The 20,894-nt window shown below is 30.5% G+C and overlaps 1 protein-coding gene across 4 annotated transcripts in view; it reads right to left on the bottom strand.

The window, feature by feature from the left end:
• Positions 1-20,894, bottom strand: part of LOC111634715 — a 187,109-nt gene that overhangs the window by 67,734 nt on the left and 98,481 nt on the right. For 3 of the 4 annotated variants that reach the window (XR_002758268.1, XM_023379554.1, XM_023379556.1), the window contains exons 19-26: positions 20,509-20,654; positions 19,538-19,784; positions 19,244-19,419; positions 16,438-17,164; positions 9,239-9,394; positions 5,846-6,105; positions 5,487-5,761; positions 58-269 (exon numbers count right to left, since the gene is read on the bottom strand). Coding sequence is in view for 3 of the 4 variants with exons in the window: in XM_023379554.1 (XP_023235322.1) it covers positions 58-269; positions 5,487-5,761; positions 5,846-6,105; positions 9,239-9,394; positions 16,438-17,164; positions 19,244-19,419; positions 19,538-19,784; positions 20,509-20,654 (2,199 nt within the window). In the remaining variant the exon portion in view is untranslated. The remainder of the gene's footprint in view (positions 1-57; positions 270-5,486; positions 5,762-5,845; positions 6,106-9,238; positions 9,395-16,437; positions 17,165-19,243; positions 19,420-19,537; positions 19,785-20,508; positions 20,655-20,894) is intronic. The other variant, XM_023379555.1, reaches the window with a different exon arrangement.

Below are 20,894 nucleotides of genomic sequence, written 5' to 3'. Positions count from 1 at the left end.
GAAATTAATTAACATTACAGACAATAATTAAGATTAGATGGACAAACCATTATTTACTTGAATAATATGAGCAATATCTTGTTCTGATAAATCTTCGCCTTGATAGGTTGCCAAAAAATGCTTAAAATCTTGAAGTCCTAACATTAAAGTTTTTGAAGTATCCACTCCTGCACAATTTGATACTATACTTGCTGCAGCAATTGCATCACAGATTTTTTTTCTCTGATTATTATCACAATAATCAAGTGGAGTATTTCTTGTAAGAAGACCTAAATTGTTAATAAAATCAAATATATAAAATAAATACTGCTTTCATAAGTCTTAAAGTACAAGGATTCCTCAGATAATAATATTTTCTTGTTAAAAATGAAACATAAAATCTCCCTTCTACTTTAACTTATGAGAAATAATGTTAAATTTAAAATTTGCAATCTATTTTCCATAACAAAACACAAATAAATTTTAAAGAATTATCTTCAAACATAATATTTCATCTCACATTCTGCAGAAAATGATTTCATTCAAGGAAATATTCAGTTTTTTGTGTAGAATGCAATAGTTCAGAAAATAAATTTTCAAAATACTTCTAAAACTAATAAATATATTAAAAATTTTACATCAATAAAATTAAAACTAGGTACCATGTCATTATTATTAAAATAACTACTTAATTCTGGAAACCAAATGCATTCTTTTATTTAGAAATGTTCTCAAAGATTCTGAAATTTCTTTGGCAAATTGTGGTAGATTATATAATCACCAACAGTTTGCCAAATTAGTCATATGCCATTTAAGTCAGAATGGTACAATAGGATACTATAGGTCAAGATACAGATCTGGGATCAAAAAGAAAACGAGATCATTATAGACAGAGATGTAAAAATTCAACAAAATTTTCATGCCATCCTACTATAAAATTCAGGAAAGTGATGATGATTTAAAAAATATATAAAAATATCATGAATATGCACAGAAAAAAATTTTTACTTTTAGTTTTATTTTCTGTTGTTTGCCAGTGACAGTCCAAAATAAGAATTTTCAAACACAGAGATGATCTTTTCTTTGAGGTTCCATCTCTGCAATTAGAATTCAAATGGAAACAGTGTCCTCTGGTTAATTTTGCCAATATCACAATATAATATAAGAAGGAAAAATTTAAAACTTAGTTGACAGTATTTAATTTTTTTTTAAATATATAAAATTATCATGAATAGCAAGAATTTTTTTCTGTGCATATTTGTGATATTTTTATATATTTTTAAAAAAATGAAATACTGTCAGCCAAGTTTTAAATTTTTTCTTGATGATTATTATTGCACAAAAGATAAAGAGGGGAACAACAAAAGTGATAGTGATCATGAAAGGGTAAATCATAGGAAGAGAAAAGACAGGAGGAAGAAACAAAGAAAAGACTACAGATGTATAATGACTATGAAATGCATATTTCACATTGCTTATATTTATAAGATCTGGAAATGTGTGAACAGGCAGTCAAGCCAAGGAAAGAATGGAAAGATGCCATAAAAAAAAGGAACAAAAATTTGGCACCTGGATTGAAGCAACACTTCCAAGGATAAAGATTTGTTGTGGTTGTCTTGGAATGTGTGTTTACTGGTGATGCAAGTAGTGCAGATGATACAAACAATGCCAAGGTAACTAAACAAGTTTTATTTAACAAAGAACATTGTATATCGCTCAGACCATATGTACAAGACTCTTTGTGAGATGATGGTGAATATATGAAACTGTGGCAATGATAAATGACCAGATGAACTTGTAGTGGAGGTAAAGATTGTGTGTGAGCAAATGCTTGTCAAAAGTACAGACGATTGAACCATTGGCGGCAAAGAGGGCAAGCTTCAAAGGCGATTGCTACCTTTCTATCTTGTTGCTGGAATGACAGAAACATTTGTACCTGTGCTGATTAGGAAACATTGCCCAGTTTGTCTGTAATAAAAAGATGATGGGGTTTGTCATTGCCCAGGAATGCCAAGAGCCATCACTCATAGTTGTGAGTATTTCTTAGGAAAGAACATGGAGATGAACACTTTTTAGCTTGGTGTCTGAATGTACAGTGATACCAGTAGTATCTGTGTTGTACTGGAGTGGGTGATTCTAGGTGAATACGATCAAAAGTTCAGTTACAAGCTATTGATTGGGCTTCCCTGTGTGGGAAAATGTTCCTATCACGTTTGAAACAAATTTCCACTATTTGGACTTGTAGTTTATGGACTATAGCAACCACTTGCAAAGGATCAGTTCCAGGCTGGTCTGTACTCAAGTTGTTCTGAATTGTGTATACACAGGTATATTATTTCTCAAATTTTTTCTGCCATGGTATCCAGAATAGATAGTCCTTCATTACTGGATGAATGGATCTGCTGAGCCTGTAGTGAGAGTCTTTGTAACCAAAGAGAATGAAGTATATTGTCTCCTATCTTGCTCATAGATAGTTCTTGCATTCTACACAGTAGCTGGGATGGTCTCCTAGCTTGAGATCCCGGACAAAGAGATATAGTTGCCATTCCTTTGAGTCAGTGAAACACTCTAAGTTTAGTTTTTAGTGTATTATACATATTTGTCATGGGTGATGCTGGACAATATCATCAACTTGTGTAAGGATGTCACTTTCAAATGTGGCCACAATGTAGTGATGCTGAGTCAGTCGATATTCCTGAGATGATGAAATGAGACTCTACTTGAGTAAACCATAATCCTGGATTTGCCTCCAGAATGGGAGTTCTCTGAAGGCAAAACAATGGATCTTGTTGGAGGAAGACTAAGTAGCTTCTTTGTTCATTTTTAGTAGGAATGAAACAAAGATGTTCTTATCTAGGCTGCCAAAGATGTTGCAGAAGAAAAATGTCACATAGTTCAAAGTTCAACTAGTTGTTGTGGTTGTCTTGGAATTTGTGTTTGCTGGTGATGCAGGTAGCACCAATAACATAAACAATGCTGAGATAAAACAAACAATGCTAAATTAAAGTTTTATTTAACAAAGAATGTTGTATACATGTTGTTTGGACTGTATGCACAAGACACTTCACAAGCTGATGGCAAATATCCTTTTTTTCTGCTTGAAACAAAATGACTACTTGCATCACATGATTTTTTTCTTTGTATTGACCATTGTTCTCTAAATGGTAAGTAACCAGGAATGGTGACCTGCGGCACTGCAGGTGCAAATGCCACAGATCCAATAGAGTGGGTATTTTGAATAAAATCTACAAGGGTAATGGAACAAGAAAAGCATATCTTATTGCAAAAGGGTTCAAGAAGAATAACTTAAAACTCATATACACATGTAGTAAGAATATCAACAATTAGATTACTCCTGTTGAAGGCAATTAATGAAAAGCAGAAGCTGAAAGTTGATGTGTACTCCTGAAGGCTTAACAACAAATAATTAAGCTCTAAAATTAAAATGAGTACTATATGGATTGAGAGAAGTATCTAGATGCTGGAATGAGTGTTTTCATAACTTGGAAGTGCAAATTATGACTTTTGCTTATACAATATATTGGAGATAATATACATTTAATTCTTTTTGTAGATGATATTCTGCTATTTGAAGAAGCTGACAAACTAATAATCAATTTAAAGACAGAATTTAGTATAAAACTAATAGGATAGCCAAAGAAGTTTTCAGGAATAGATGTCACTAGGTATAGAAATTCATTGTCATTATCACAAGAAAATATTATTGAAAAAGTGCTAAGTAGTAAAGTTCAAAATGAAGGAATTTAAAAGTGTTTAACCCCAATCTTTGGGGTAAAAGTGTTTAACCCCAAAGATTTCAAGCTAATCTTTCAGAAGAAATTTTGAGAGTTCCATATAGATTATTATTAAAAACTTTATTGTACATTGCACATATAACTCTATCCAGATATTTTATTTGTTGTTTCCTACTTAAGTTAATATCTTGATAAACCTACTAAGATTCTTTGGATGGCTGGAAAGAGAGTACTATGATACCTAAAACAAACAAAAGATCTAATTTTAAACTATTTTGTTTGTTCAATTGTATTCTCTATATCAATTAGTACAAACTATTTTGTTTGTACTAATTGTATTCTCAGATGCAGACTGGGTAGGTGACAGAATGGCAGGAAAAGCAAAAGTAGATATGCCATTTTTGTAATTATAACGTCATATCCTGATAGTCCAAAAAGCACTATCTTCAGCAGAGTCAGAATATTTAGTGTCTGCAGCAACTGCTGCTGAACTAACCTTCAAGGAATAATATCTGAATTAAATTTTTGAAAATAAATCACAACAGTCATGAGCATGGATAATCAAAGTGCCATCAGCATAATTGTAAACTATGAGAACAACAAAAGATCAAAACACAATGACATATGAGCTTTAAAGACTTGGTTGCTAAAAAACTTTTGAATCTAGGCTATGTTCCTCAAGTAATAATATAGCAAATAGTCTTATCAAATACTGTGTTCAAAAAGATTCATTTGTCTTAGAAAACTCTTGGGTAGATTCAGGACATCACACTGTTAATGTTTTATTCTGATGCAATTTCAAAATGTGAATTTTGAAACTGAAAGGTTGTGTTAAGGATTGTAAAGCTCAAGAGTCACCAGAGGGCACATGAACTCTATTTATACATATAAAATTACATGTCCTGACTGACTGACTGATTCATCATTGCCCAGAGCAAACCGCTGAACCTAGAGGTGAAATTTGATACATAGTTAGGGTATGTCATGAAAATGCACACTAAGAAGGGATTTTTTGAAATTCCCTTGTGGGGGAAGAGGGAGAAGATTAAGGCTTAAAAAATCTTAGCCCTGAAAGGCAGTACCACAAACATGGTTTACAGAGTTACTGGGGTAACTGAAACTCTATTTTTCAGTAAATATTTATGCTTTAGAAATTTTCAGATAATGTCACTTATGTTTCAAAAAAAAAAAAATTGAACTCAGATTTATTGTATCTCAGATTCCCATAATATTTGAAACTTGAATTTAGGTGCATTAGCAGTCCATAGTTTGAAACAAACAAAAAACAGTAATTTTACCAAATTATTAACAACTAATGATTGAGAATCTTAGTGAAGTACCAAGGGAAGGTTATTTCTAACAAATTGCAAAATCTGCATGGGAAAAGCCATGGGTAACAGCTAGTATATATATTTTGGTGTGCATCTTCCAAATCTATGTCTCTATATGTGTGTTTTACAATAAATACAATTGTTATTGTTAGAGAAAATATGGTCTCTCTTATTTCACTTGTTGGGTTTTATCACTTAATAGCCTCAGATCCATTATTCACTTTATATAAAAGATTAGAAAAAACCAATCATTTTTGATTAAAATCAATTAATTTATTACAATTACTTTTTATTTTAATATTCTACTAACTATTTGTATACATTTTCCTAAAATTATTTGTATTATTATATGAGGAATATTTGTATTTTTTAAATTCAATTAACCAATAATTTAATTCAAATAAAATTAAATAAATTATACCCAGCATTTTAGATGATGATGAAATAGTAGTTTCAATATACAATGATCCATCTTCGTTCTGAGACTTTCCCTGTGTTTTTAAGGCAATCTGTTCAAAAAGATCTTTCAAATCTTTTCGAGAGCGTACTAAAAAAGATCTAAATAATTCTGTGAATTCAACAAAATCCATTTGACTAGAATGAGTAATGGCTGGACGACAAAGAATAGGAGGAGGACTATCACCATTAGTTCCAGTAATTGCTCCAGTAGATGCTCTTTGACAAAGACGTTCTCTGCTATAACAACAATAATGAAAATTTAGCAATATTTGAATTTTTATATTTGAAATCATTTTTTATGTAAACAGGATTAATTGATACCTAGGGTTAGTTGATAAGCATGAATGCATAACTGGACTCCCTAATGACAACTTCATAATATTTTCACATGAGGAAGCAGAAGGAGGACTGCTGCCATGCTGAGGACTGGTTGAACCACATTCTAATACCTGATCACCATGAAGTTGAGGACTAGATTTAACACCAGAACGACGATGTTTTGTAGTAGGACTTTGTTTTCGTAAAGTTACATCTGACTGAGGTTCAGACGAAGCACTGAATTGTGATTTTGGACTACCATCCTATAATATTATAAAATGAAAATATTACTTATATTCTAATTGTACTTTCAATAAAAAAATAATTTAAAAAATTAAAAAAATGTTTGTTAATATAAAAGTAAGCATAACAATTCTGATATACAATTTTTAGATATTACTTACTAATTTGTTAAAAGAGAATTTCAAAAACTATAGTTAAAAAATAATTTTTTTTAAAATTACAAACATATGAAAATAAATTAATAAATATTTGTAATACAATGCATATCCAGTATTTGTATGTTGATTTTATGAAATGTTATATGGAATATTAAGTAAATTAATTTTTTTGGAGGACTTCTTGCCATCATGATAATAAATCAAAGAACAAACAGTTAAAACTGAACAAAAAACAAGTAAAATCACTGTGGCAATAGCAAATGTACACCTTGAGTAAAAACTCATCAATCAATTAGTTATTTATATATGTACTTCCTACTTTAGGCAATTAAAGAACAACTTAATATCACTCTAGAGAAGGGTTGTCTAACCTGTGGCCCACAGGCTGCATGCGGCCCAAGGCAAGTTCAAATGCGGCCCAATAAACGTGTAAACAAAACCGACAAATTTTTTTTTTTGTTTTATTTATTTATTTCAATGGCATAAACTCAATAAAAGAAGTTTCACAAAGCCATAAACCTTTATACATATTTTATTTTTGAGTGGAAAGGAAATATTTTCAAATACTTGAAAAATGTGAATGAGAAAGAAATACTAAATAAAGCTGGAGTTGTGACTGAAAAGGATTATAGACCCAAATTCAGGGAAAGGAGAGAAAGACCAAAAGATAAAAAGTAGTAAGAAAAGTTAAATAGACTTTCTGTTAAGCAAATATAGACCCTTAATTTTTCAACCTTCCTCGCTTCTTTATCTTTTGTCCTTTCGCTCCTTCCCCTTCATTTGGGTCTATAATCCTTTTCAGTCCCAACTCCAGCTTTATTTAGTATTCCTTCCAGAGTTGCATGATTTGGCTACTTTGTGCCAAAGTTGCCTACCCTTTTTTTAGTTTGATGTAAAAAATATCATTTGGCGCATTGGCTACTTTTTGGGCTACATATTATTTATAAATATATTAGTCGAATAAAAATGCACTTTAAAATGGTGTTTTTTCATTTTTTTTATTAATTAGAGACCCAAATAAAACAAATACAGTAGAACCTCCCTTATCCGGATTTTCGATTATCTGGATTGTTTTACGAATTACGACACTGTTTATGTACATGATGGAATGCATAACCTTTTTTGCTTCAACAACGTCTCACCCAGCACAGTGGTCGTAAACTCTTAAATACATTTTACGTAGTAATAAAAATATAACTTGACATACGTATTTATAAATAATTTATATTCAAATTACATCATTTCTATGACCAAGGGCGGCGTAAGACATGGACGACGTGGGCCACCGCCTATGCCTCGCAGTCCAAAGGGCCTTGCGCCTCGAAGGTTTATGAATTACTTAAAAGCCGCAAACGCGACGAAAAAATTTTACTCGTCATAAAACGATAAATAGTTTGTCAAATTTTTATTCATAAAAATGCAGTTTCGACTGCTTTTTATTTTATAAAATCCGTCTTCTTGCACCACCAGAGGGCCTTTTAAACAATAGGTAGTCTGTTAGCGTTGGTCAGTANATTAGTCTACTATGCAGAAAATACCTGGATATCCTTTATATAGTATATAAAGACACAGTATTTAGGGTTCATAGAGGGCTTGTAGTTCAGTACATTGCACTTCCTGATACTTTTGTTGTACAAGTGAACTCACAAAAAAAGTTTTCATTATTAACATAATTCTGCACTGTTCAAAGCATTTTTTTGAACAGTACATTGTTTTACCAGTGTCTGCAGTGTTTTAAACACTTTAAACGTCCTGTTAAAAATCAACAATCCTTTGACAAATGGTTCTTCTTGCATTTTTGATTTCAATACAGAATAAACATTATTAATGTCTCCAAAATCTATTTAATTTCATAGATTAGAATTAATATTATTTAAAATTTTATTTAAAAAACCAAAAACAAATAAATATATATATATACAAACTCAACTATATTTATAAAAATTTAATTTCACTATTACATTAAATATAAGTTTACTAAAGTTAACTTTACAGAGAATATTTTCTACAAATTAATGCTATGTTGTTGTTGATGAAGATTGAGTTTTATTTTCTTCATCTTTCTTGTGCATTTTTAATTCTTCGTCTATTCTTTCTTTTGCTCTAACCACCTGCAAAACATATAATTACACTGTTACACACCTGTATAACACTAACCATAAGTGTGATAAAAATATTTATCAGTTTGTACCTCGAGATCCAGATTTAACTATCGTCATAACTGCCTGTTAATCTGCATATTGCATAATAATAATAATAATAATAATATATTTTGGACACATGTCTAAACAAAATGATCATCATCAATCTATTAATTTTTGTCGTCTTGTTTCTATAAAATTTTCCATTTTAGCATTCGGATCTTTCAGAGCAAATTGATGTTGCATTAATATTGAAACAGAGATCCTAATTCCAACACATTTGGTGCTTTTAACACAAATCAAACAGAATAGAGCCAAGAGAAAATTTGCATTAATCCCAATAATCACAAAAAACAAGCCTCAAAGCAGAAGTATACAAACATCCTTAAAATCACTCCATAATCCCCATAATATTAAGAATTCGTTTGCAATTCTTTCTCTCTAAATAATAGAAGTCAAAATAATGATTTCTGATAAAATTAATTCCAATAAATATTCTGTTATTTATGAAAATATTGAGTAGATTTATCAGTTTGTATACAATGCAAAACTTAGCCACTCTTCAAAAAAAATATATAAAAACAGTTTTAAAATTAGATGTAAGATGCAGTCAAACTCCAATTTAGTGCCACTATTTCTAGAACAAATTTATGATTAATAACATATTTTTATTTTGTCATCTTCATATTTTTTATTATAAAAAATTTTTATGGATGTTGCTATTTCTGACCAAGATTGACAAAAAAGCTCAGATGACTGTACTTTGTAAAAAGGAAAACATCCTCGTTTGAAGAAAATTAATTTTAATTCTTAATAATATTAACAATAGATTATTAAAAACAAAGATGCTTAACTCTAATTGCTGCAAGTGATGTTGTAGATTTCTTCTTTCTTAACTTAGTTGTTCCAACACCAAAACTAGAAGCACGTTTAAAACCAGGCAAAGATACATCCATAGACGAACAACTGCTACCCAAAGAACCAAGAGTCCATTTACGTCCACCAAAAACCTAAATATCAAATAAATTTTATTTAAAATTATAAGAATCTCAATTCATATAACAGGTTTAAATTAATTCTTATTACCTATTATAGTTTCATGAATATTACAGTTTGTCATTTTACTTTTAAAAAAATATAATGTCAGCTTGTAATGAATTTTAATGTGTTTCAATAGTAAAATGGAACTGAAGATAATTTTGTGATGAAAAGAAAATAAAACAATAATGTTTAGGACTTTTTTTTGCTTTTAGTTTCTTAAAAATGCATTTGAAGTTTTTGCAATATTTCTGATAAGCATAACTGAGAATTCAACAGATAGAGATAATGTGATTAATAGCAAATATCAAAGCCACAGCAGAAAATAAAATTACAAATGATACTAAAACGAATGTTCAGATATCTTTTATATTGTACATTTTATTAAATCTAGTTGCATGCATACCAGTGGCATACCGTGACATTTGATGATAGAAAAACTGTGTTTTGTAAGAAAGCCGACTTTTAGGGGCAATCGGTTAATTGTGCGTAGGGAAAAACCTAGGGAGTGATCATATGTGGGTGGTGATGCTGGAGGCAAAGATGACATGTCCTTACAAAACAGTTTATTTTTGATATAAAATAACTTACAACTACGAACAAAATAGTCTGCTTTGAAGATTGGGCACTGGGTGCAATGACTGTCAATTTTATAGTGTTGCTTGACCGTTGATGGTGACAGTGATGATGATGCTTAGGCGATGATGAGGCCCCAGGGCAGAGACGATGCTTAGGCAATGGTGAGGCCCCGGGGCAGAGATGATGTAGGCATGATGCTGACTTAGTCGTGGGTCCTTCAATTTCGGGATGAGTCGGAACAATCCAGGGAGGATGCGACACAGACTAGGCATGGTTACACTAGGCGAAAATTAGTGATTTGACCTTGAGATATGGAATTTTTATAGGATTTTTCCCTCGAATCTCACCTTTTGATTGGTCCTGTATCCCCTTCCTCACTTCCTGATTGGTCTCCCTTTTGTTTCTAGATGAAAACCGAGACTTGATCAAGTCATGAGAAAGGTCTGTCCAATACCTTTTTGTTGACTCTGACCGGAGTTTGTTGATAAAACTATAAGCCATGTGCTCATAATTCAGCCCATTGTTTCTATTTTCTGTCAATTTTTGGATTTTAATGATTGCATGTGATGCTTTTCTAACCGTTTAATCTTTCCCATTTTTCGACTTTTTTTAACCTTGATTGACTGTTTATGAACGCTTGTGTCAGAGTTCCCTTTACTCCAGCTAACATTTCACCTTATCCATTATATCAGTCGTCTTTGCGTTTGTTTTAACAGTTAGTTTTCTTTTCTCTCCTCCCTCTTACATAACTAACATAACCTTTGGTCTTACTTGACAATAGCATTTAGCTTTTAACATGTAAAAATTAAATTTTAGTTTTGACCCATTCTGGAACCTCACAGTTTCCATAAAAATTTTAAACAAATACTAGAAATGACAAAAATAAACAGTTCATTTATTTTAATTCTAAAATAGATACATTGACACAAAACAAAGATATAAATTATTTTTATTATTTTTTATGAACTAACTCTATTTGGCAATTTTTTTTTTCTGCAAAGTTGTTAATTACTTTATCATAAAAATCACTTGTTGTTGACTCCATCAAAGTTCTTAAAAGCTCTTTTTCTATTGAAAGCAACATTAGTGACAACTGTGGCAATATGCCATGCCTATAAACATAGGGGTTAAATATAAGTTTTATATTAATCTCAATCCTTTGTCCTTCATGTCACTGTTTCTAGAACTTTCTCATTCATTCCTTCTCTATGGGTGGTGGCAACTGTTGTCCAGGAACAGAAAGGGCGGAACAAAAGAGAAAAAAGTGCCGATGGTGTCAGAAAAGAGACAGCGCCATTCTTGAGATAGCATTCAAGGAAAGCAGAAGGAAAGAAAAAGTGGTCGAAGTTAGTGCTTAGTAGGACAAGGAATATACCTAAAGTCGTTTGGAAAGAAACGAACAAACAGTACTGTGATCGCTGAGATCGAGAGCTTTGTGAATACTTCGGAATTTTCAGATTTTTGATATAGAAAAGGACAGAGAATAAGACGGATTGAGTGCAAGTCTTGACATTGTGAAAATTGAAGATCTACAAAAGGCCCGGGTATCCCACCAACTTTCTCTTTGTTTCCCTTCCATTTTTTTGAGTCCTTCATCTCATCTTCCTCTTTTCTCTTTGTTTTAGTATATAAGTTAGTTAAATATTTCGGGAATATATCTCAATTTTTAATCATTTGTTGTGGACACATGTCACCCACCTTTGTTCATACAAAAGGACATATCGAAACTATCTTGTACATGTAGAAGCTACATAGTTGGGATCCTAAAGAACCAGGTGTATGGAGAACCACACAAAAAGGAAAATAAAGCTGCATTTTTTTGCGTACAATTTTGTATTGTATTGTTCACCTGAGTATACACACACAACACAACAATCTTTCCTCTGACTGCTGTGTGTTCCTTGCAAATTTGCTTCATGGTTGATAAACTGCACTCAACAGATGCATTTGTAGATGGTAACATAAAAATTAATGATATTAAATCATATAATTCTTTTAGTACATCTTTATTCAGATCATCATTAATTATAATATTTTTTTATTTCTAAGAGTGACTTGACAATATAGTCTGGACACAAATATAAATATTGCAATTCACTAATGTAATTTAGATAGATCAAAAAATTCTCCATTAAAATTTGCTTAAAAAATTAAAACTTGCTTCAGAAAATTGTTTTTCATATTATTTTAAATTATTAATATCTAAAACTGATAAAAATTAAAAATTCTAAAGATTTTGTCTGAAAATCTGACAATATAATTATAATTAAATATAGCTTTGTAAAGAAATCAACATAAAAATAACATAAAATATTCTTTACTTTTTAAATCTTAAACAATCCACTTAGTCAAATAGCTTCCTATGAGTGACTAATGGATGGAATCATTGAAAGCGTTATTTGATATTTTGGTGTGTAGCATCCATCAGCTAAACCACGAGAGGTTGGTGCTCTGTAAAAACCATGCACAAATGCATGTAATCTGGCTGCNCTTGCTTCAGAAAATTGTTTTTCATATTATTTAAAATTATTAATATCTAAAACTGATAAAAATTAAAAATTCTAAAGATTTTGTCTGAAAATCTGACAATATAATTATAATTATATATAGCTTTGTAAAGAAACGAACATAAAAATAACAAAATATTCTTTACTTTTTAAATCTCAAACAATCCACTTAGTCAAATAGCTTCCTATGAGTGACTAATGGATGGAATCATTGAAAGCGTTATTTGATATTTTGGTGTGTAGCATCCACCAGCTAAACCACCAAAGGTTGGTGCTCTGTAAAAACCATGCACAAATGCATGTAATCTGGCTGCTTTACATGATTCAGATATTTTCATTGTGGAAGCTGTTCCGTATTCAAAAATACAGCTCTTCCATTGAGAATACCAATTTATATTCGAATGCACAATAGCAATCTTATCATTGTTTTTCACATGTATAGAAATTTGTAATAAAATACATAATGTGATTATAATAAAATATTAATTTTAAGTAATTCAAAGAACGTTAAAATATGAAAATAATCGCACAATATGTATTTATATTTTAGAAAATACAAGGGAAGTGGTGCTCCCACAGCTACCATGGATGACACGCCACTGGGTCCAACCAATCAACAACAGAACTACTGATCAGGAGCAAATCCTGACTAAAATTTTTGGGCAAGTGAAAGTTATAATAGGAATAGGCATTAAACTAGGGGTCACTAAACTTAGGTCCACAGGCCAGATCCGGCCTATAAGGTCAGTTCATCAGCTTACCGCACTGTACCACAAATGATCTAAAATAATTATTTATATGGAAATATCATAGATTGTAGATGTAGAAAAAATTAAAATAAGTGTAAGTAAAAATGCAAGAAGTGGTCCAATCTGATTTTTGCATCTGACAGTAATATAATTTTTAGGAAAATCGGTGAAACAAAAAATTTGGTGACTTTGGATATCAGAGTGCTTTTTATGTAAGTACTCTGATATCCAATGAAGTTTCTAAGAAAAGCAATTACGAGCTTGCTGCCGTGATCATATTTGTGTATTGGTAAATAAATACATTGGTTTTCTTTATTTTTTGTGTATTCAGTATACTGTATTGAACAAAATGGTTATGTGGACCGCACTTGTAATTCTCTGTTATCTGGCTCGCTGTGAAAAGAGTTTGGGACCACTGCATTAAACAATAGGCAGAAACGTTATTTGGTGTGAATAAAATAATCTATAGCGACAACATACGTAACTCACAACAATTCACAACTTAGATTTGAAACAATATAATACATGTATGCTGACTAGGTACTGCAAGTTTTTGATACAATCTGGTCGTGTTAAATGCTTCGAATGACATCATACATGTGCACTTGCTTGCTGCAACAAACCTCCACACGAGCAAGCAATCGAGTTCCTGCAAGCATCACACTGACTTAAAACAGTAGCTGCTAGCTGTCAATGTAAAAGTTAACACAAATGATAAAAGAGTTTATATGTTACAATAAATTATTATTGGCATATTTGTTCTCATATAAAAAGTATAATGACAGTCAAAGCTTTCTCTTAATTAAGCATGCAGCGCATGCTAAGCAAGCCCAGAGAATTCACCCCTGCTACTGATTCAGTCGTGGCACCAAGGTTTTCCTCACGTCATTAGATGTCATAACACAAGCAATCAATGTTGTTATTCAAATTAGATTTCAATGCACATGGGGTAATTCCANTTGTTTTTCACATGTATAGAAATTTGTAATAAAATACATAATGTGATTATAATAAAATATTAATTTTAAGTAATTCAAAGTATGTTAAAATATGAAAATAATTGCACAATATGTATTTATATTTTAGAAAATACAAGGGAAGCGATGCTTCCACAGCTACCATGGATGACACGCCACTGGGTCCAACCAATCAACAACAGAACTACTGATCAGGGGTGAATCCTGACTAAAATTTTTGGGCAAGTGAAAGTTATAATAGTAATAATGGGCCTATCTCTAGCATTAAACTAGAGGTCACTAAACTTAGGCCCACAGGCCAGATCCAGCCTACAAGGCCAGTTCATCGGCTTACTACACTGTACCGCAAATGATCTAAAATAATTATTTATATGGAATTATCATAGATTGTAGATGTAGAAAAAATTAAAATAAGTGTAAGTAAAAATGCAAGAAGTGGTCCAATCTGATTTTTGCATCTGACAGTAATATCATTTTTAGGAAAATCAGTGAAACAAAAAATTTGGTAACTATGGATATCAGAGTGCTTTTTGTTTAAGTACCTTCAATGAAGTTTCTAAGAAAAGCAATTACAAGCTTGCTGCAGCGATCATATTTGTGTATTGGTAAATAAATACATTGGTTTTCTTTATTTTTTGTGTATTCAGTATACGGTATTGGACAAAATGGTTATGCGGCCCGCGCTTGTAATTCTCTCAGTTATCTGGCCCGCTGTGAAAAGAGTTTGGGACCCCCACATTAAACAATAGGCAGAAACGTTATTTGGTGTGAATAAAATAATGTATAGCAACAACATACGTAACTCACACCAATTCACATTCACAACGTAGATTTGAAACAATATAATACATGTATGCTGACTAGGTACTGCAAGTTTTTGATGCAATCTGGTCGTGTTAAATGCTTTGAATGACATCATGCATGTGCACTTGTTTGCTGCAGCAAACCTCCACACGAGCAAGCAATCGAGTTCCTGCAAGCATCACACTGACTTAAAACGGCTAGCTGCTAGCTGGCAACATAAAAGCTAACACAAATGATAAAAGAGTTTACATGTTACAATAAATTATTATTGGCATATTTGTTCTCATATAAAAAGTATAATGACAGTCAAAGCTTTCTCTTAATTAAGCATGCAGCACATGCTAAGCAAGCCCAGAGAATTCGCCCCTGCTACTGATTCAGTTGTAGCACCAAGGTTTGCCTCACGTCATTAGATGTCATAACATAAACCATCAATGTTGTTATTCAAATTAGATTTCAATGCACATGGGGTAATTCCAGTTTTTGGTAAACCTCACAATTCAATTTAAATCAAATTAATTAATAAAAACTGCATTAATTTACATTTGCATAATATAGTTATGCATTATGGATTATGGATATGGTTATAAATGGCATCCAATAATTCGTACTTGACTCAAATTAAATAACAAAAGTTTATTAATATATTATTTTAGTATTAATAAATATTATATTAAACATTAATATTATAATATAAAGTAGCTAATACTAAAAGATAATAATTAAAACTCTGCTTTTTACACCAAAATTGAAACTAAAATTAAAAATAAAATCAAAATTAATTAATTTAAATCAAAGCAATTGAAACATTTTGGAAAGTGTGGATAAAGTACTTGTTGTATGTCTTGACTAATTTAATTATATTTTATCCCAGCAGAGTCAAATCTCTATTTATAGCACTTTTTGTAAAGTGTTAGTTTAGGTTTGTGTGATGAAACACCTTGCTTTTAATATATATATATATATAATGGATATAGATAAAATCATATTGCATTTTGTAGACATTTTTATGCACGAAATGCTGCTAAAAAGGCAAATAAAAGGCTTTGTTTTGAAGATAAAAACAGATTAATCCATTTTGCATTGTTTCTTATTTTTTGGAAAAATTTGTTTCAGTTTGAGAACAAATCAATTTTGAAACAACTTTTAGGAATGAATTAAGTTTATAAACGGAGGTTTGATTGTATAGTGTTTTGGTACATACTAATTCTGATTACATTAAATGATCAATAATATCCATGATTACAATAAGCATGATTCTAATAAACAGAAAAATGAATTTTCATTGTTATTAAATTATAAAAAATTTATTCAGACATAATTATTTCAGTAATTATTTTCTACATAGAAATTATCATAATTAGTAATTACTACTTTTAATTAAAGAAAAAAATTTCACCTTAATTGCTTCAGCTGGTGTTGGACCAATGCATGCTTGTTCTTCAAAATATAAATACAGGTATTGTTCTTTCAACCAATGAATCCTTCTATCACAAAGCTGATATTGCCTTTTTAAAAGATGTATTAACTGACGTAAACCTTCATACCATACTCGTGCAACTAATTTGGGAGCAAAGAATTCAATTGTCCTATTATCAGAAAGATTAGTTCCATATAAAAGTTTAATACAGTTTTGATCAAGCATAGTTTCTTCTAATCCATGTCGACGACAAAGAGCTCCTATATCAATATTGCTTTGTCCAAGTGTAATTTCTTTAACATATCCCAAATCAATAAAACCTTCTTCTAGGTTATTTATTGCTATTTCATTACTGTCATACTTTAAAAGCAAACCAGGTGATACTGGTTCTTCAATATGTAAATTAAGGGAATAATCTTGAGATCCACTTGGTCTAAGAGAACTCCAAGCTGGTTTACACCATGTTAATAAAGAATTACTTCTTTCTAATTTTAGATAACAAAGAACTGAACGAGTTCTTTCTTCTTCCAGATGGATCACAGTTGTTCCATGATGTAAACATTGAAGATTATGAAAATCAACAGACTTTTCTGTAAGTGGTACAAAACTAACTCCATGATCATAACTCAGTGGTTGAATGGGTCTGTATGCACCTATATCTATTTCATAAAAATCATCATTTTGCTCAATAAGTCCATTCTTGTCACTGTTGAAGAAACAAAAATAATAATAATATTATCATTTGAATTTATTTTAGCATTGTAAAGAGGAATTCTTATCTGCAAACTTCAAATATACAATGCTTTAAAGATATAAATTATAAAAACAAAAAATTTGTAACTTAAAATCTATTATTTTTTTAAAATGTTTTTTAAGTGAATTTTGGATGGATGAAACTTTGAAAAATAGAAATATGTGACAGATAATAGCTGATGATTGTTATTATATAAATTATAAAAAATAGTGTACATAATTATTTACATTTCATAGATAAAGATATTCTAATAGTTTTGAAATATGAAACAGAAAAATTTTCAACATACTCATTTTTCTGATCTCTAATAAATATTAGATGGCATTATATGATAAAACAGCATTTTTAACTTACAAATAAATTATTATAACAATGATTTTATTTAATTTCATTTTTCCACAACTAAATAAATAATTAAGAAAAAATTAATAATTAATTTCAAATAGTTATTACTACTTAATTTGTGAAAGGTTCAAATGTAGAACACATAATAATACGACCAAGCCACGAGGAACAAACAGTTTATTAGCCAAATTATTTGATTAACTGAAAACTGATGCCCGTCAGAGACAAAATAACACATATATTTACAAGGTCTCTGCTCTCGCTCAAATTTTTCCAAACAAAAATTTGATTACATACATTTTGATTAAAACTAAACTACTTACAACTAACCTTAACATAACACTACAACTAATAGAAATAGATAGAGAAAAATAGTAAGAGGAATCTACCGGAAGTTAGACAATGGGGGTCCTGATCTGGGTGGTTAATCACAGTGGATGTCCAATCTATCAGCATCAGAGTTAATACTATGCAGATGCTAACAATTATTCACCGAGGTATTTCTAGGGACCTCTCAGGAACAGATATCTCAATTATTTCTAGTCTCTGTCCCACCTTTTCTATCTGGGCTCTCACTGTCGATCTCTGTCTCACGCATGGTCCTTCAGTCTCTCTCTTGACCTTCCTTCTCAGTGACTAATCCAAAAGTGTCCATTTTCTGACCCCATGTCTAACGATCGCTTTGGGCAGGACCCCCTCCCTGTTGGCAAAACCACCAATCAGGACCCACAAAATTCCCACTCCTGTCAGGTGACAGGAAAGGGTTAATAGCATTTGGGAAATTAGGTATAAATAGTTATATAAGTTTGATATAAATATGTCATGGTAAGGCTATCATGTCATTACACTCCTCAAAAGTGAAATCACAACACCATGAAGGAATGCACATAGTCACTTGAAAAATTGCAAGATCAATAGAAGTGACAGAGATATGCAAATGATTAAGTTTGTGTATGTATTGGGTCATGTGGTACTCAGTTTTGAGCTATAAAGACCAGCAGCTGACTCAGGCCATAAATGCTATCAATAAAGGTATCAAAAAAATGCTAACAGCAGCAGCCAAACTTTCAAAGAAGCATAGAAACAGCCTTGGAGAAGACAGCAAGCTCCACACATAGGATGTGTATCACACCTCACTGTTCTTCCATTGTAATGTCCATCAATGGCAGCTCTATTTTCCTACATGATGTGCACCACTGAGAGACAACTAATTCGTAGTGATACTGCTTAGTGACCAATATTGTACCCAGTGTCTTGCTGCAGTGATATCACATACACTTGTGGCTATTTACTACAAAAAGAATGAGTATCTTGTGTACCATGTAATTCATGATAAAAAAAAAAATATTCATCACAGCAAAAAACTGATTGTTTAGAATAAAACTACACACAAAATATCACAAAAACCAGTAAAAAGAATAAAAATTATCTACTTTATTATACATTAAAAAGAATAATTTTCATTCCTTTTACTGATTTTTGTATTTTGTATGTAGTTTTAATTCATGATATTTTGAAAAGTATCTTTTCATTTGATCACACCTTATATCTCATTTTATTAATATTCATACTTTCCATATAATTTTAAATATTTATCCATGATATATATAATACCAATATATAAATATAAATTTTTAGTTTACACTAATTTATAAAGACTAAAATTTAAATAATATTTTTACATACTTAATCTCCTTTGTTGCTATCTCTATCATAGTCTGAAGTCTTTGCTGAGCATGAATATGAAATGTTTGTATATCATCTAATATTTGGTGAGCATGGGTAATTTTTTCAACATTAATGATGCCTCCTACTCCAATTCTTGACATAAAGTGATCTTCACCATGAAAATCTGATATAAACTAATAGCAAAGTTAAAGAGATATTTTGTAATTATTAATGTAGAAGTTTTTAAATTAACATCTAGATTTAATTTTACTTATTTTATAATTTTACTTTTTATATTAAAATATTGATTACCTCTAGATTTTGAGTATTGTATGCTGGCAATACAATAAGACTTGGCATACCATGTAAAACAGCTTGCAAATCTCTCAAAAATGTACCAAAAAATGGAATAACTTTACTGTGTGGAATAGCAAGTGCTCTTTCAACTGCTTCTTGATATTCTAATGAAGGTTCTGAAGTTAATAGTGCATCAGTCAACATATCTAGAACAGTTAATTGATCAGATATGGATAGCCAGAATGGTTTTAATTTTTCTGATCTGAAAGAGAAATATATTTTTATTAATTAATTTAAAATAGATTTAAATTTAATTTATCTGAAAACTAAAAATTCTTTATTTTGTGTTTAAAGTAAATTCAAAACTACTATAAAATAATTTGAATAATTGTTATCACTGAAAACAAAATACTTACCAAATATTTGATAAATCTATTGCCTTCAATGATTAAAAAAATGTATAAATACACAAATTTCATATATTTTGAAAAAAATCATTGAAAAATGAACAGAATGTAATTTTGCACATTTTAAAATTATAATTACAGTAATATTAAAATAAACAAGAATTTTGTAATTTATTAGAAAACTATCAAAAGCTCTTAAAAACTGCAATTAACTAAATGTAGCCTTATTTTTAAAGTTAAATTATTTAATTAATTAAGTTGAAATTAAAACAATATATATCAAAAACTAATTGCAATCAATCAATAATACTAACACATATATTAATTAATACATCTGTATATGACATAACTTAAGGGAGGGCAAAAGTGGGCATGTGCTCCGAGCAGCACCAAAATGAGCCCATAGAAGTTTTTTGTAATTAACATTGAATCAGGGGTGCCAGGTATGAGGTTTGCCTTGGATGCCAAAACTGTTCGGTACAGCTCTGTCTGTATATTATGCTCAGATTAGAATATGAGCATAATATATATAAGATATTTATAATAAAAATTATTACTAAGATAATTAAATTTACTTACTTCAAACCTGCTAATATTTCAACTGCTGAATTAAAATTTCCAAGATTCCAACAACAAATTGCAACTCTTAATATACAAGATAATACAGCTTTGCGATCTTCATGAGTAGGTTGAGAAATAATGATATGAGATACCCAGGAACTCACCTATAAAATAGAATTATGCAAAAATATTAAGATTTCATTTCATTAATAAAATTGATGCAATAATTTTTATTTTGAAGGCACTTGTAGAAATACTGGAAACAAATATACTAATCACACTACACCTTACACACTTTTCCAGAACTAGTTTAATCAAAACAAATGTTTTTGACCCATTCAGAGGTCTGCCTCATGTTAAAAAAAACATTCTTTATTTTTTCCAATAATTATTTAAATTTCGAT

This window comes from Centruroides sculpturatus, unplaced genomic scaffold (assembly GCF_000671375.1).
Source record: "Centruroides sculpturatus isolate CEXI.00-Female unplaced genomic scaffold, Cexi_2.0 scaffold971, whole genome shotgun sequence".
NCBI lineage: Eukaryota > Metazoa > Arthropoda > Arachnida > Scorpiones > Buthidae > Centruroides > Centruroides sculpturatus.
Note: the sequence above shows the minus strand (reverse complement) of the source record. Positions and strands in the feature narration are given on the sequence as shown.